The following is a 2,824-nucleotide window of genomic DNA, read 5'->3' as shown; positions in this document are numbered from 1 at the left end:
TTATTATCAAATATATTTATACTACGTCACTTTCACGGCAAAAAAACGCTGAAGATGTGCCGTAACTTCGCATATCTTTTTGCACCACTCATCTTTATTAACGTCATAACAAGTTGAACTATGTCTAAAAACTTTAATATTTATTAATTAAAAATAAGGATATTAAGAATTTTAAAAGCGTTTGTAACAATATAATTTTGCCGGCTAGAGTTTCATTAAGAAATTGAAACTGTATATAAGAAAAGAATTAAAACTGTGTTAAATTAGAATTTAACAGCTTGGATTTATGTAAACTTTAAAAAAATTTGTCTTTTTCAAAATATGAAATTACATTAAAAAAATCATAGTATTTCTTTAAAATCCTTAAAAAAAAGAGTTTATTTAAAAGTGATGGCTTACATTAACACTTTGACAATTTTAAAGAAACGTAACAATACCAACTCTATATGTAACTATTTATCTATAAGTATTTAACTTATTGGCAAAAGTTTTATCTGATCTTTAAAAAATTTTTTTTTCAAATATCCTAGTACCCAGGCAGTGTCACGGCTGAAAATTGATGAAGATGAGTTGTAATTTTACACGTTTTTTCAGTCCACTCATCTTTATCAACGTCATAACAAGTTGAAATACTTTTAAGTCCATGGAAGATTGAAATTACGTTTCCGATTGATATGACTTTGCCTGAGTGAAAACGATACGGTATTTTAAGAGCGACAAATGTTTTACAATCATTGTCGAAAACTTCACAACCGTATGGTCCACTACCGATAGCATATAATTTATTTTTTGCCACAACTAAACTGTGATCCTGTTTTCCTTTAATCATACTTGGCATTGGTGACCATTTATCAGCAAATGCATCATAGGACTCTACTGTGTTCAACTCTCCCCGATTCCACCCACCTGAAACTACAATACTTCCTTGAAAAACAGCACAACCTGCAAAAGTTCTTGCCGTATTCATTCCAGAAACTTCTTTCCAACTTTTGTCTGACAAACATTCTTGTTTTGTGTCAAATTGTAGGCAAGAATTTTTCGTTACGTTTCTAAATGTATTTTCATCATAATGTTCTCCTCCAAACAAATATATCTTATTCATAAATGCACAAGCACAAAAGTACTCTCTGTCATCGAACATTTTAGCTATTTCCTTCCATGTGTTTGTAGAAGACGAATATTTTTCTACGGTCTTAACCAAGTTACCTGCATTGTTAATGCCACCGAAAGCATAAACTTCTCCCTTTAAACAAACGGCTTTAAAAACTCTTCTACCTTTATTAATTGAAGAAAGATACGTGATTTTGTTTAAATTATTTTTATCAATTTTTTTCGTATCCCTGACAACTTTCTTAGTTTTTAAATCGTAACCACCACAAATCATTAAATTAATCTCATTTTGAGTATAAAACCTTCTTTTTACAGAATTATTTGGATTTTTTTGTAATAGACTTTTTTTGCCGCATAGAACTTCATTTATTATTTTTTCAAACTCATGGACTTCGTTGAATGATGAATTACGATCTTTAATATATTCCAAAGCATGTTCTGATAGCAATGTAAGACGAACTTTTAGTAACAATTGAATGGCATATTTGCTACGTTCTTCATTGTCGTGTTTCAACCAAGTATCTATTGCATTAAATACTTCAACTTCGGAGTGTATATTCAGTTCAGAACTTGAAATTATTTTCATAACACAATTAAAGTCTAACTGCGAAAAGTTTTCAATTTCAGTTAACATTGGAAAACACCGTTCTATAAATCTTATAGATAGTTCAGCAACAACGAATAAATTATGGGTCTTAGCAACTGAGTAAAACGTATTAACATTTTTAATAGTTACTTCACCCTTCATGTATTCGTTCAATTCGTCATCTTCTTTCAACATGAGATTATTGAACTTCAATTTTTTAGTAGACTCATATTCGTATTTCTCAGGCTTATCTATAAAAATAGTGATCATAAAACTGAAAACATATATATTCAGTGACTTTCAAGAACTATAGTGTATAAATTAAACAAAATCAGTAATGCCATTTTTATTTGTGCTAATTTATACTAATTTATATTATTTATTATTTTAACTTACTCCTATACTTTGAAAATTTTCAATATATAAAAAATTTATACCTATATTAACGCAATAAAGCATAAACAAAAAAAAATCCAAATAAAACTAATAAATTCAAGAATTCTTTACAAAAATTTAACATACTAATTTTTGTAATGAAATTTGAAAGGTAACATTATGTTTGGTCCAAGGACCTGGTGTACGCAAAACCTTTCGGTTATCGAATCATACACCAGTATACGGTTTAATATTATGTCCTTGACAGTGAGCTAATATTTTAATTATCTTATATTTTAATATTATTATAAAACTTATCAAAATAAATACTTGATTTCATGAAATAGTAAAAACTTTAATTTTATTTATGTTTTACCTTGTCTAGAAACTTCCATTAAAGGTTTTGAAATATCTTTTTCAAACATTTTTTGTGAATTTTTCTTTGATCTATCAACAAACTTATGCATGACCATTTTGCTTTTTTTTAAATAAGAACTGAAAAAATGTTAATTTTACTATAATAGTTATAAAGTATTTATCATATATTAATAAAAAGAATAAAATATCACTATAAAATGTACTTTAAAACAAAATTTTATTACTGCAAGAAAAATCTAAGAGCTTAAAATACATAAAATTTGAAAAGTAATTAACAGTAGCTGGAGTATTTGAACACCACAAGAATATTTTGAAGGAACTTTTAAACATGAAAAATATTTTGAAGTATTTATTCTAAGATGTATATAAAAACTA

At 27.1% G+C, this 2,824-nt stretch overlaps 1 protein-coding gene across 1 annotated transcript; it reads right to left on the bottom strand.

The window, feature by feature from the left end:
- Nucleotides 1-526: 526 nt before the first annotated feature.
- On the bottom strand, nucleotides 527-1,891 carry LOC145833108 (kelch-like protein 25). The gene has a single exon (XM_082940308.1). The coding sequence runs from the start codon at nucleotides 1,889-1,891 to the stop codon at nucleotides 527-529; it is 1,365 nt and encodes a 454-aa protein (XP_082796434.1).
- Nucleotides 1,892-2,824: the final 933 nt, after the last annotated feature.

Source organism: Thalia democratica, chromosome 4, assembly GCF_965202585.1.
Source record: "Thalia democratica chromosome 4, ktThaDemo2.hap1.1, whole genome shotgun sequence".
NCBI classification, from domain to species: Eukaryota; Metazoa; Chordata; class Thaliacea; order Salpida; family Salpidae; genus Thalia; species Thalia democratica.
Note: the sequence above shows the minus strand (reverse complement) of the source record. Positions and strands in the feature narration are given on the sequence as shown.

Excerpts from the sequence above, each read along its gene's own strand:
- LOC145833108 (XM_082940308.1), bottom strand. The coding sequence starts at position 1,891 with ATGTTGAAAGAAGATGACGAATTGAACGAATACATGAAGGGTGAAGTA.